Genomic DNA, 14252 nt, shown 5'->3' on the forward strand with positions numbered 1-14252 from the left:
TGAAGAGTGACTTAGTTTTTTCTTAGGGCTACCAATCCCCAAAGGTATTTCAACTAGGATTGAAACCTTTTATGTTTGAAAGAAAAATCTCCTTCTAGTATTATCTTGTTACTTTTCGGAAAGAAACTCTCGTAGTAAGATCTTTACAGTCTCTTCTCTTATATTTGGAAACTATTCTCTGTTTGGAACTATTCTTGTTAAAGTCCACCAGATCTGTCACACGTGCGGTTACAGGCTTGTTTTCCAGACTTCAGAAATCTTTATTGCAGATTACATCAAATCGGAAATTGTTTTGGACAGTTTGAACACTGGTTCAGACTGTTTGGAACTTTGGATAGTAAAAATCCTTTCCCCGACGGCATCACTTTAACAAGTCAGCCTCAATACCCAAGGATGTGGATAATGGTCAATACAAGAACTTACCAGTTTCAGGTGAAGATATCAACAAATCAAGTTGGGCTAATCAATTTTCAGATATGAAGCACCAACCATTAGAAATACAGAAAAACCATGATAACTATCTAAGTACTTGAGCTGATAAATGAAATTAGGGACACAGTTCCAAATTAAGGGAGATATATCAAAAGGAGGAAGGATAGAATGAAGGGCGCCCTTGCAAAAACCAACTTCAAGGGCGCCCACATTGGTCAGTTTCAGTAAAAGTCAAAGCCATTTCCATTTTTTTCCTGTGCCATCCACTTTTTTCAGCGCCATCTTAAATGACTTCTGCTGAAACTGAACAAAGGGGGCGCCCTTGAAATTGGTTTTTGCAAGATCGCCCTTCATTCTATCATTCCTCCAAAAGAAATGACGACAATTACCTGGACTTCCACAGCAATTGTTGGGACTTTCCTAAACAAATCTCTCAAACTTCGGCGTACTTCGATATGAAGTCCTTGTGCTTCTCGTATCATCGGGTTCCCTATTAGACCGTTAACCCCCACAGCCATGTTGATCCCATGTATCTGCAATGTATATGACGGGAGTGCAATGAAATTTAATAGGCACGCCCTTGTCGGAGAAATATATCAAAAAGGATTTACCTCTGCCTGAAGCACATCAAGATGGACAGCAGAAGGGTCTTTCTCTCGGCATCCATGCCAACTAAAACTGTTTTTTACCTGTAGCTGCCCCAGATCAAGTTGCATGAAGCTGCAATTTTGACATGTATTTGAGTGAAAAAGTTTATAAAACATTAAGAAAAACCAATGCTCAAATTTTAAACCGTCATTTGAAATTTAATTGTTAGTTCATATTAGAAACCCAAACTACCAAAGTTAGAACTTTGAATAGTAAAGACAACAAACACGTTTGTAAAATTTTGATCTGACATTGTCAACATGGCTCAGTAGTAAACTTCAAAAAATCATGTGAACATCCAAAAGATCAAGTGAACGTTCAAAAATCATCCAATGTCGTGGGAAATTTGATTTGGTAGACAAAATTTTTGGCAGTGAGTTCAAGTCAACAAAAAACGAATATAAAAAATTAGAAGGAATAAATTTTAGGGGCCTTTGTATGAGACCGAGGTAAAGGATTGTTCTAGAGAAATAAATGCTAAAAATATAAGAGGTTTAAATTTTAATGAACGGAAGAGAGAGTGAGGATAAATATAACTGTTAAGTTCTTACATGATGATGAGATAAAGAAGAGAAGAGATGGGCAATGGCGTGAGAGAGAGTTAGAGCTCTCTCCCACACGAATTCATATTTATATGATGTATATATTACAAAGACCAAAATACCCTTTAACACTCGGCAACAGAAAGCAATCCTTCCAACCAGCCAGCCAGCGGAGTTGAACACAACCCCAACCCCAACTAATGGAATCAATTTGATTCCTACTTCATGCATTTTATCTCCTGTATCAGTTAAGAGGGGTGATAGAAAGAATAGGCCCTCAAGCTGGAGTGTATATAACTATATATCATACAACCGCAGTCTGCTACGAATATCTCTCAACTTGGATTTTGCCAATGGTTTGATGAATACATCAGCCAACTGATCTGCAAACCTAGTGCAGATGATACTAATCTCTCCACTCTGAAGCTTCTCACGAAGTGACAATCAACCTTAATATGCTTCGTCCTCTCATGAAACACTGGATTACAAGCAATATGAATTGCTTCCCTATTGTCACAATGCAACAACGCTGAGATGAAGAACGAATACCAATCTGTTGCAGAAGAGACCTCAACCATGTCAACTCTCCACATGTGTGAGCCATTGGGCAGCTACCCAATGTGAAGTAAGAGGAGAAATCATGAACCGGCTCACTGCACCCACTGCATATGATATATCAGGATGAGTCACAGTCAAGTATATCAACTTACCAACCAGTCTCTTGTACCTGCTAGGGTCCTCCAACAAATCCCCCTGATCGGAAAGAAGCTTCACATTGAGATCCATATGAAACTCAGCTGTCTTTATTCCTATGGATCTCATCTCCTCTAATATATCAAGAACGTATTTCCTCTGCGACAAGGAAATACCACCATGTAGTATGCCACCTCTATACCCAGAAAGTACCTCAGACGTCCCAAGTCTTTGGTACAAAACTCCTGAAGAAACTTCTTAAATCTCTGAATATCTGACTCGTCATCCCCAGTAATCACAATGTCATCCACATACCCGTTGCGGAGAAGGAAGAGCATGAAGTAAGAGAGAAGTTGCGGAGAAGCGGGAAACAAAGAGACGTAAAACATAAACCCGCAACTCCCTCTAACTTTATTATAAATAATCTCTCTAAATAAGAAATCACAAGTATGCAATAACATAACATAATAAATGATAGGCCCCTTCATGTACTGTTAACATGTAACAAGCAGTTGACATGAGCAACTATTCCAGAATTCCCTAAAGTTTCCATTTAAGGTCAATATACTATAAATGGAAACTTAATAGTACTTCAACATTCTCCAATTATTAAATGAAGTGACTTTTAAGAATCTGTTAATATGCCAAAAGAAATGATATTTCCACTCCTTTTGCCAGCATTTTTGCCCCCTTTTGTTGTCTTTTCCTGAAAAGAATTCATTTTCAAAAGATGAAAAAAGGTGGAAATGAGGTCATTTTTAGGAGTAGATAAACAAAAGATGGTGGAAATGCTGGGAAAAGAGGTGTAAAAATCACTCCCCTATACCAAACTCAACTCAACTCAACTAAGCCTTTGTCCCTATACCAAAATGAATATAAATTAGTAAATTATTGATTCCATGTAGCTTAAAGAAACTAAAGCAACTTAAACCTATAAAATGCCAACAAAATGAAAAGGAGTAAGAAAGAAATACGAACTCTTTGCTCATAGAGTTCTGCGGAACAATAATTATGGGAGTGTCTAGTGATAGGTCAAGCTTCAGTGCGGAGGCTCCATCTATCTCATATTTTTGAATCAGCCATTCAAAGCCCCCAACTTTATCAACAAACCTAATTGCTTCTTCCGTGTGTGGGGTAGCAAGCTCCATAAAGTATGCAGTTATCTGCAGAGATATGTCCCCGTATTTTCATTATGATGACAAATACCAGTGCGAAAACTATTAAAATTCAAACTCCAAATCATAACATCCAATCATTACTTTAGGCAGTACAAACATGAATGCTAAGCAATAATTAATCTCTCAGTTTAGTCAACTAATTTGATTTCTAAAAGACCATTCATGCGTATTTCTCATGAAAGTAAATTGCTTAAGACTATATCAAGCTGAAGACATACCTCTTGAACAAACTTGTACAGGAAAACTATGCGAACAGCAGAAAGTCGTCCATGTAAGCTATAATCATGACCATCATAATCATCATCATCAGAGCTGTAGGACTGAAATTTAAACTGGAAAAAAAAAAATTGTTAGAGAATTTTTTTTCTTCCCTTAAAAAGAGGAAAGAATAACGTAAAAACAAAAAGAAAAACATCTCTGAAGTCTACAATATCAACCCCATTTAACCTCATCCAGGAAATAATCCAATATTCAAAGAGTGCTAGATTGTCAAGTCTGCATAAATGCATTAGTGAGAGCAAAAATAGATAATTAACTGCAGATAACCAAAAAACGTTAACATAAAAGCCTTTCCCTGATAAAGTAAAAGCCTTTCCATCATAAAGCTTTTTTAGGCACAATCGAATAAAGAATGCTAAAGCCTAAAGCAAGTAGTAGCCAAATACGGAGAAGCCCCTTTAGAACTGTAAAAATAGAAGATGAGGAATAGGAGAGAGACAGAGGAGGAGGAGAAGATGAAAGAAAGAAAGAAAGAAATAAGAGTAAGCGAAAAGATCGTGGAATTAGGTGTGCTTCCATCATGGAGCATCCATCTTTTATTTTTCAAGTGATACAGTACAGACATAAATGCCCTTAAAGAGATGCCCTTAAGTGATAGAAACATGTATCATAAGAAGCAAGAAATAAATCAGGAAATTAGTGGGAAACTAATGTATCTTTCAACAAGAACAACCCTATTTGCCATTCCAAAAAAAAGAAAAGAACAACCACATTCTTATTTAAAATGAAAGAGCAACAGCAACTAAATGCATAAGACAGTGTTGAAACTTAGTAAAAGCCTGCTTTCGTGAAAGATGATTACTTGATACATAAAGAGTTCGGGAACAAGTAGAAAAGAAGATTATGAACAACAATTAGTGCAGGGAAGGTAGTTAGGTCGCTAAGTTAAACCAAGGCGAGAGTGTCCCCTTGGACGCTTAGGAGATCAATAGGCTACAAAAAGATACTATGAAAAACTAAAATTCTAGATAAAAGAAAATTTCTACAAATATCGATGATAGATTGATAATAACAAACAAGATAAGTGCCTCAAGTGTGTTTTCACCTTTCAAAAAAACGAAAAGATAAGTGCTTCAAATATAAATCAGCAGATTCACCACCATGAAACCAACCACAATAAATTACAACCTCACCACAAGTCATATATAACGAAAGTAAAAAGGTATAATAAGTATCAAACACTTGTTCATATTCAAGATCCTCCATATGAATTTAGTGTTCTCCGCTGCCCTTAACTCTATATCAGAATCATCAGCAATCGATGTTGTCTCCCTTGTTAATATACACACCATTTTCCTTGATGCTTCTGCATGTTTTCCTTGACTTTTCGCTACTAAAAAGCTTGCTCATCTACTAGACCGACCCACAATATTTTTTCATCTAGGCCTTTGGACCTCAACAGCTTGTTACACATCCATGGTACTGTCAATGTTGTTCCAAGCAAGGTCTCATCAACGAAGATGTACCCTCGATACTTATCGAAATATCATCAATTGGCCAACACCGGAACCAACTTATTTTAGATGATGGACCAAGGGCACCTAGGCACTCTTTCGCCGGCTCAACACAGTTCCATCACGAAACTCTGTCCCCTCATTTCCCTTCATACGCATGTGACTTATGACTTATCCTCTCCCTCGGTTGCTCCATAATGACGCCCCACTAGTGACGCGCGGCAGAGGAACGAGCTGAATTCAACACTTACATTTCAAGTCAACTGCTCTTCCTTTTATTTAGTCAAAAATTAAAAGGAACACAATGACGCTTTCCTAACTGACACATCCCAATCTAACCGAGAATGAGCTGCAAGTCTCTTAACAACCAATTATAAACAAAAAGGATACTGAAATACAAAAAAGGAAGGATAAAAGGTTATTGAGCAACCAAGAGATTTGGTTAATTTACTAACAGACAGAAAATTAAAAGGAAATTTGGGAACATGTAAGACAGAAGATATAGAGACTTGGTAGGGCACACAGTCCCTTCACCTAGAATAGAAGCAAAAGACCCGTAATATCAAAACAGCTGAAGATAGATGACTTATCATATGGTTAGAGGCACCCGTATCAATGACTTAAGAAGATACATGATTAGAAGCAAGAAGAGAAACGTTATCTAAATGAGCTTGAGTAGCAGAGGATGAGGACAGGAGAGCGAATAAGAGTATTTTTGACAAGCTTGCCATAGTCTTCACATGTAAGCACAATAGAATCACGAACCATCTAGCAAAGTCTGTATGGGAGCATGTTGTAAAGTATCATCTCCAACTGTCATGTGACGCCGATTTGCCCAGGCAGGTTTCCCACATTTCTCACAGCAATTCCCGAACATATGATTCGATCGTCCACAATGAGTACATTTCCAATCATCCCATCCTCGACCATCGCCACAGCCTCCCCCTACATGACCATTATAACTATGACCTCAACCGTCACCACTGCAGCCACCCGAAGATGTATGGGCAGACTCGTCACCAATATTTGGTTTTGAAGACAAAGAGGAAGAGAAAACAACTCGTTGAAGTCATGAGTAGAGGCTATTCAAAGAAATAAGCTCTTTGCTGGCCCAAATTTGTCCACAAACACAGTATATTTTGGGCCAAGTCTGGAGAGGAATTTAGTGACATGAAACTGCTCTTGTTGGCTCTTCAAGATCTCCAAATCAGAGCTGAGAGGTTGATAGATAGTTGACTCTTCCCACATACCCCGCAACGTATCTCTCTTTGACTATTGTTTCCATGATGGAAGAAGATGTTCTCACATAACACATACACTCGACAGATACTGACATTAGATGAATACATCTCAAAGAAATTTTCCCAATTTCTTTCACAACTTCCACAAATGTTAATGTGGAGGTTCCATAGAGTTCCATAGTTGCATCATCAACTCGACTCAACTCAACTCAACAAAGACTTTGTCCCACTCTAGTTGGGATCGGCTAAATGAATCGTTTAGAAAATTTTCATGAAGGAGGAGGAAGGAATCTATCCGGCTCTAATCCTGGCACTAGTTGGGTTTATCTATGTGGATCATTTTCTTCCATTCTATCCTATCCAAGGTCATGTTCTCTACTATGTTTGTAGCTATCAAGTCTTTCCTCACTGTTTCTACCCAAGTTGTTTTCGGTCTGCCCCTACCTCTATTTACTCCATCAATTTGGCACGAGTCGCCTCTTCTCACCAGAGCATCCAAAGGCCTACGTTGGATATGTCCAAACCGTCTTAAGCGGTGCTCTCTCATCTTCTCCTCAATTGGTGACACCCCCAGCTTTTTACGAATGTCTTCATTTTTAATTCTATCTAACCTTGTGTGGCCGAACATCCATCTAAGCATTCGCATCTCCGCTACACTCATCTTATGCAAATGTTGCTTTTTGGTGACCCAACATTCTGAGCCGTACAGCATGGCTGGCCTCACAGCTGTCTTATAGAACTTTCCCTTCAACTTGGTAGGGATTTTACGGTAGCACAAAACTCCTGAGGCAAGCTTCCACTTCAACCAACCTGCACTTATTCTATGGTTAACATCCTCTTCAATCTCTCCTTCCTTATGTAGAATTGAACCAAGATAGTGAAAGATATCCCTCTTACGTACCTCCTGTCCAGTCATATTTACTACACCCTCATCCCGCCTCCTTACATTACTAAAGTTGCATTCCATATATTCTGTCTTAGTCCTACTCAATCTAAAACCTTTGGATTCCATAGTTGCATCATGATTTGATAATTTTCAATTTCACGGAACAACACTTCATAATTGTGATCAGATATAGCTTATCCATCTTTAGTTAAAAACACTAGTTTACCCGTGTTACCTTTATTGATTGGACCCATAGAAGGTAATTCGGACCCATTGAGCTTAATGAGAGTAAGTTTTACAGATGGGATCTCCGTGATGGGAAGATAACTTTCCCTCATGCTAACAATTCATAATGATTAGAGAAATATGGATCCTAAGGACATAGAAGACCACAAGGAAGATACGATGTCTCCAAGAAGGGCCACACACAACACACATGAAAATGGAGATCAACATGAAGGAAAGGAGAGGACAGTAAATATCCAATGACAAAAGAACAATAAACAGCCACCAGACAGAACAGCAGTCCGCACTATGTGCAAAATTACACAATGAAGGGCATAAGAAGATTATCAGAAGTCCACATCATAGTTGCCAGAGTGGGAAGCGAGTGCGAGAAGCAATGCGGGAAGCGAGAGCAAGGAGCGAGGGGTTTAGAAAAGAGAAAAAGCAGGAAGTCATAAGTTTTAAAGAAAATAAAGAGAAAATGTTTAGGAAGTATCATTGAAAGTCAACATGAGGCATATAAAAAATTAAAAATCCTCATCGGAAGGAAAAAAGTGCCTCATTGGAAGCCAAAAGGTGCATAGAAAGAGTAGGATTGCAATAGGATAGGAAAAAAGGGTTAATATAGGTAAGGATTTTTATTTTTATTTTTTGAATGGCAATAATATAGGTAAGGATTACGAGTAGAAAGTAAAACTTTGTAACTAATTAGAATTACTAGTTTTAGAAATTTACAGTTTCACATATTTTATTCAAATTTATCAAATACTAAGATTTTAGGAAAAGTTCCACATAAACTTCATTTAAAACTTGAGATGATTTTTCAAGTTTTAAATGCACTTTTTTTTAAATAAGATCTTTCAGAAATATGAAAAGGAGAAAATATTCTTTTAGGAAGAAATAATCACCTAAACAAGAAGCGTAATCTTTAATTAGGAGGAAAGACATAGGAAGCGTCTAGGAAGCGTGCTTCCCTTAAATTTGGGAAGCAAGAGGAACTTAGCTTCCAAAGCGAGTTTCAGGGAAACGAGCTTCCCATCTAGGAAGTTTCCGGTAACTATGGTCCACATGAGTTAGCAACCACACGACAGTAAAGTATTTCAGTCCCCTAATAAAATAGCACAGAAGATGACATGTATGTGCATCAGTACCGACAAAGCATGACAATCCACAAAGTAGAGGTGTAGTACAAAAAAAATCAGCACGGCAGTCACACGGGGACAATGATCCAGTCAATGCAAAAGTCCATGAAAAATACCACAGTTCATATCAAGGAACTGCAGTCCGTGTGGGATGCAGTAGCACACAAAGAGGCGGTAAGTACACTCATACTGGGCACAACAATGCATGTTTGTGTGCTAAACAGATCCACATGACAGTCCTCTTAAAAATCATCGTTTCTTTTTATTTTTTAATGAATCCTCATTGAATTCACACTAAGGAGGAATAGGAACTGGAACACTAGAAGCCTTAGGAGACACAATACACCCCCACGAATGATAGAAGGGAGAAAGGCATAGGGTTGAAGAAAGAAGTGGATCAGACCTTGGAAGAACTAGTTGGTGTTTGGTTCGGGATATTAGAATAGGGTGGTGCTTGCAATTAGGGGTTTAGGGTTTTCTAATGGTGAGAATTTTGAAGTGAGGGATTTGAATGGTAAAGGAGGAGGCGTGGGATGTGAGGTTTTGACTGGTGAAAAAAAAATGAAAACCAGGGGTTTGAACGGTGAAGGAGGGGATTTAGGGTTCAAAGAGGAAGATAGTAGAAATAAGGAATTGAATGGTGAAGGATGGAATTTTCGGAATTCGAAACGATAGAATGATGGAATTAGAGTTTCAAATTGTTAGGAGTTGGGGTTTGGGATTTTGAAAGTAAGAAAATTCGGATTTAGGGCTTACAAAGGTGGGGAATAGGGTTTCTAAATGAAGATTTGGGATATTCAGATGGTATTATGAAATTTAGGAATTTCTTTTAATGGTGAAATCAGGGTTTCTGCTCAAAAGCCAAAGTGAACTGGCTATGATAGCAAAGATGGCAGTAAATCTAAGGTTTAAAGTCTGATAGCGAAAGAAAACACAAAGATTGTAATACAGCTAAGGTATCGGATCCGATAGCTGAAGAGAGAACCAAAGACAATAATGGAGGTTGGAAAGGAAGTATCTTTTCGAATCATGCTCTGATACCATGTTAAATTCTGTAAGCCATCATCACCTACATCATGTGACAAGAAGTGGAGAAGCAGATGGAGAGACAAGTGAAACAAGAAGAAATTCGTGGATGTTGAATTCCAAATTCACAACTAGAAGCCTTTATATATATTTAACTTAAAAGTATTTACATCCCATGTCATTAGGGACATCCATGATGGGCTCTATTTGATCAACATAAAATAAACATTCCACTAAAAGGAACTGCACTGAAACTGGATATAATTGTAACTTTAAAGTCTATAAATTCTCAACAATAAACAAATAACTAATAACTAAACGCACCATACTCCTAACAGATACAGTGTATATATTGAAATACTATGACTCATGGGGAAAGGACACTTTCTGCAGTTCTTGTTTACCTGATCGCAGTAGTCACCACTAACCACATCTTAACTACAAGACTCTGGTCACTTCACCAGACTTTACAAGAAGAGAAAGTGATTGAAAGGCGTATGAGAGAAAATAGAGTACCTTAATAAGAGACTCGATTCCCTGGTTGCGAATGTCACAAAGCCAACCCCAACAGTGATCTGGCCCGAGGGACAAATCACACAGTCTCAAATTTCCTAGAGTGCCCTCTATAGAAAGAGAGCTTGGATGAACCTGAAAACGATATATCAGGTCAGAGAGAATGCAAGAAAATATTTCAGTTGCAATTAATTATGGTGTGACACTAACAATTGCAATAGAGTAGCCGATGAGTAACAATATGGTAAAATTACGCACAAAAGTTGCATTGTAACGTCCATAAGATTTAGCTAAGCAAAATGAAAAGGTGAATAACCTTAAGAGATTAAGAGAAGCAACCCTCTAAGATTGTAATAGTACAAAATAGACAAAAGATACCCCGCATGCTCTAACATGAGGGAAAAAGGAAGAAAAAAATAAGGCCGAATTTCCAGCTCTCATTAAAAACAATTTTGTAAAAACCTTGTTAACTGTTTATAAAAAGACTCTTCCAATGATTGCACAAGAAAAAAGACCCCACCATAAACTAGCAGTCCATTTCAACTGCCATATTGCAGTACCTTAATGTTCTGCCAAGATATTTAAAAGAATGATATGAAGATAAAGAATCCAACAAAGCCACGTTGTACAAACATACATATTGAAGTTCATAATTTGATGCAAGAACAAACAAAATGTGAATGAAACACATAAAAGGGTAATGCACAATCAAAGTTACCAAAATTCACTTTCTAGAATCCCACCCCTGCATTTCAAAACATTCCAACCAGGCAGCCACCCAATTTTCAAAAGCAACTACCATTCAAAAAAAATTCAAAAGCAAAACCTAATATGAATACTGCAGAAAAGGAACCTAAAAAATGTACGAGTAGACAGAAAACATAAAAGAATAGATGTGTTAAAACCTGAGGAATGCCAACAGGCCACATAATAGGAACTGAAAGGAAATCTTCCAATCCATGCAACTATATCCTTCGACTTATATAACAACTGTTTCTGGTAAGAAACCAGATCCAATTTACTATTTTGTATAAGAGGAATGATAGATGAAAGGGCCCTCTTTATGCAAGGGCCGGAGAAGGGAATCTCCACATCATTAAGTGCAACCGAATTCAGTTTCTCAACCGAGTTTAAAAATGACGTGGATCTATTCAAGGGCCCTTCTCCGGCCCTTGCATAAAGAGGGCCCTTGCATCTATCATACCTCTTTGTATAAATAGTCAGTTTCGTTGATGTTTCTGGGACAAAGCAAAATGCAATGTTACATTCAGCTATCACAGTCTCTCAGTAAAGTGCATGTAATTTTTAGGTTCACTGTAAGACTCATGACAACAAGTGTAAGCAGTCATGTACGTGCATGATATATCTAGCAGTGAATATCTGAATAATTCAAGAATTAATTTCAAAAACATCTTAATAGCCGTGTTGACATTTTGGGATAAGACCTATGTCACAGATATCTCCGATATTTTCAAAGGGCGATGATTTTTTCACACACCCCCGCCCCCAAAAAAAAAAAAAAAAACCCTGTAGGATTATGTGCCCCCCTTTTCACATGATTTGACGTCAAAAAGCGTTTAAATCTGCCACAATTCACGTGAAAAGGGAGGCGATAATCCTACAGAGGGGGCGTAAAAATCATCTCCCTTTTTCAAAATATAGCAATTTTATCGCGATATTTAGACAAGACAACAAAATTCTGAAAAAATCCTGAGAATTTAACAAATACAGCAATATTTTTATATACCGTAATAATATCATGAAATTTTACCATATTTATACGATAATTTATATTTTATATTTTTTTCTTAATATATAAAGCCAAAAGAATAAAAATAAAATTAATGTATCCCGAGATTTTTTCTTGCTGAGAAATTCTCGAGAAGGATATGTATGACATAGGATAAGACCACAGAGACAAGCTGATATTATTATTCTTACTGCACTCCTAACATAACAACTATGGGCCAACTATTGGTGTCACTACTCTTGGCTCAGATAAAATCAGAACTCTGAAGCATAAAATAGGCAGTAGGTGCCATGCTGCCACCTGAATTTTAATAGTAGGTTTCTTACACATAATAAATCAGACTACATGATTTCAAACAAATCTATAATGGATAGTAAAGAAAAAGCTAAGCAATATGAAAGAAGCGAAATCTCTACATGAAATCCTTACTTTCAGATCCAACAGAAACCTTTCTTGGACAAGCATTGCAAGCTGAGAGCCATCCTCCTTGTTAAGAAACACACAGACACTGTCTACATCCATGTTCAAATAAAATACCACTCGGCCTTTACCATAACCTAAAAGCCCTTTAACGAAAGAACGCCCGTTTTCTTCTGCCTTTTCTCTATCTTGCGAAGAATTGCGATTGGGAGCATTTATCTGATTTTCACTACTTAATCCAGAATTCACCAAACTCAAATCAAGGCCAAATTCAATTAATGCAACAAGAGTGGGTCTGTTGCAAAAAAACTCCAGTTTGGACATGCGGATGCTCATCTGGAAATGTTGAATTGAAACAAATTATCACTATGCAGCATATTGGAAAAGACATTTAATCAAACATGTACTAAAGTTTATAGCTGTATAAATAATAGGTACTCCATACAAAGACAGCAAACATAATGCCTAAGAGCATGGTTTTACATTTCGGCTGAAATACCGAAATTTCAGACTTTGGTTGGGACTGATACCGAAACCACCAAAATCCGAAATTTCGGCCAGAATCAAAATTTTCGGAAATTATGGTACATTAATGAAATTTGCTTTCCCAATTTACGAAATTCGATTTCGGCTATGTCCAAAACCGAAACCGAGACCGAGACCAAAATTTTAACCTTGCCTATGACTATTACCTGCGTATCAATGCCATCATAAATAGGTGAGCCTGGATGCCTAGTCAAAAAGGTAACAGCCACAAAATCTGATGTGTCATTGTCCTGTGCCTCATAAAACATCTCACTGGTTGTGCCCATCCCTTTTGTCATGCCCTTGTCAAAAAATAAAGCATCAGTTGAATCAACAATATGCGGCCCATCAAGGTTTTGCGGGTAAACGCTCTGATCTGGTGTGGACATGAATTCTGGCAAGGCGTCCTTAAAAATATCATCCTCCTCCAGAATTTTTTTCGGATGCTCTTTAATGTTGTGATCAAAGTTACGAGGGGAAGCAACAACATCATCCTTCAGCACAGAACAGGCTAGATACTGTGGAGACATAGATAACAGACTTTGAAGCTCGTCTTTAATTTTCAGGGAGTGTAGTTTCATCTTGACTGTCAAGTCACCTCCCAAACGAACAAGATTAACCTGATACAAACTACAGTTACATTACCATAAAAAAGCTAGTAGAAGTCAAGGACTAAATCTGAATAAAAGCATCAGACAAGCAAATTTAAAATCCATTCAAATTACCAGGCGAAAAAGGAAACAGCAGACAAAGATCACATCAGTACCACAAGTCAGCAATTTATAATTTTATCTAACTCAATCAAGATATTTGTTTACATGTATACCAGCACTGAAAAAATACACTGGTATTTAAATAGTCACAAGCTATGATACTCAAACACAGATACAGATATGAGAACGAATATGACTCGGCATTTTCAAAAAAAAAAAATTAGGACGTAGATACATTTATGGGTAACCCATTCCATAGATAAGACCAACAATTCAAAATGGGGATGGGCCAAAACAGGGCCAAAGAAAATCTCAGTTGACTCGATGCAGGACAGTTGAGTACTCGATTGACGCGTTCATAACTCGGGAGAGGCAAAGGGGTTTTGATTGACAGGGCAGGTCAAAATGCGAACTCAGACAAGAGCTCGGCCAAGGTAAAGGAAATCGACTTCGACGATTGATGCAGGATAAGGCACAAGATACCCATAAACGAATTATCAAAAAAATTAACTAGATTTAACTTAGACAGCAAAATTTAAAAATAAAAATAAAATCGCATTAGTAAGACTCACATACTCTTATAGT

The 14252-nt window shown here is 37.5% G+C and overlaps 1 protein-coding gene across 3 annotated transcripts in view; it reads right to left on the reverse strand.

Annotated features, from left to right (window-relative positions):
- The window catches only part of LOC143846489 (calcium-dependent lipid-binding family protein), a 119356-nt gene that overhangs the window by 70591 nt on the left and 34513 nt on the right, over window positions 1-14252 (reverse strand). For all 3 annotated transcript variants that reach the window (XM_077354924.1, XM_077354926.1, XM_077354925.1), the window contains 7 exons: window positions 13122-13574; window positions 12439-12765; window positions 10263-10394; window positions 3712-3825; window positions 3294-3478; window positions 1044-1152; window positions 822-965 (listed from right to left, as the gene is read on the reverse strand). In XM_077354924.1, coding sequence (XP_077211039.1) covers window positions 822-965; window positions 1044-1152; window positions 3294-3478; window positions 3712-3825; window positions 10263-10394; window positions 12439-12765; window positions 13122-13574 — 1464 coding nt within the window. The remainder of the gene's footprint in view (window positions 1-821; window positions 966-1043; window positions 1153-3293; window positions 3479-3711; window positions 3826-10262; window positions 10395-12438; window positions 12766-13121; window positions 13575-14252) is intronic.

The sequence above is a fragment of the Tasmannia lanceolata genome, unplaced genomic scaffold (assembly GCF_043159265.1).
Source record: "Tasmannia lanceolata isolate RefF3 unplaced genomic scaffold, GAP_Taslan_0.1 ptg000015l, whole genome shotgun sequence".
NCBI classification, from domain to species: Eukaryota; Viridiplantae; Streptophyta; class Magnoliopsida; order Canellales; family Winteraceae; genus Tasmannia; species Tasmannia lanceolata.